The sequence below is a fragment of the Trichinella spiralis genome (genome assembly GCF_000181795.1).
Source record: "Trichinella spiralis strain ISS 195 chromosome Unknown Scfld3751, whole genome shotgun sequence".
NCBI classification, from domain to species: domain Eukaryota; kingdom Metazoa; phylum Nematoda; class Enoplea; order Trichinellida; family Trichinellidae; genus Trichinella; species Trichinella spiralis.
The window spans coordinates 1-599 of record NW_003530690.1 but is presented as its reverse complement, the minus strand read 5'-3'; the positions used below and the strand labels follow the sequence as shown (position 1 = coordinate 599).

General features: G+C 39.6%; 1 protein-coding gene across 1 annotated transcript; it reads right to left on the bottom strand.

Moving 5' to 3' along the window:
- Positions 1–91: 91 nt before the first annotated feature.
- On the bottom strand, positions 92–597 carry Tsp_14360 (conserved hypothetical protein). Its single transcript, XM_003367745.1, has 2 exons — positions 334–597; positions 92–202 (listed from the first exon to the last, which is right to left on the bottom strand). Exons 1-2 carry the CDS (start codon positions 595–597, stop codon positions 92–94), a joined length of 375 nt encoding a protein of 124 aa, XP_003367793.1.
- Between the last annotated feature and the right edge of the window lie 2 nt (positions 598–599).

Here is a 599-nt window from a genome sequence, read left to right as displayed (position 1 = left end):
TAAAATATGAATATTTATATATTTTAAGGAAAATTTTTCCTTCAATCCGCTCGAGAAAATAAGCCATCAGAGTTGTCAATTTCGACTAAATTCATTGGTGGGGTTCAATTGGACTTTTGAAATGCAGAAGCCGGTTCACTGGATGAACGTAAAAAGGGTCCAATTCAATTAATGGATATATTGTTTGCACAAGGGCGTTTATCTACAATATTTGAGTAAATTTGGGTTTAGCTATTCTTACTTATGACTTTTGAAAATGAATGAAATAATTTCAGATTGTCGAAATCATTCAAAGCAGTCAGGAATACATAAACAATAGATTCACAGCATCACCTTGCGGGACACAAAGGCAGGAATGGTAAACAGTTGGTGATGCCCTTGAGGTACAATCTTGAATGTACCATCCATGACCCAGGTTCGCATGGCTGCTAGCAGTTTAATGTTGTAACCAGTAGCACATACCAGTATGTGCTTCGATGCATTCTGCCACAATAAGAAATTATCACCGGCCTTTGTTGTTCCAAACGGGAACGGGATTTGCAGGTCCCGACGATGAGTGGACAGTTTTGGGAATCGCTTTGCCCGGTGGCCGTACATCG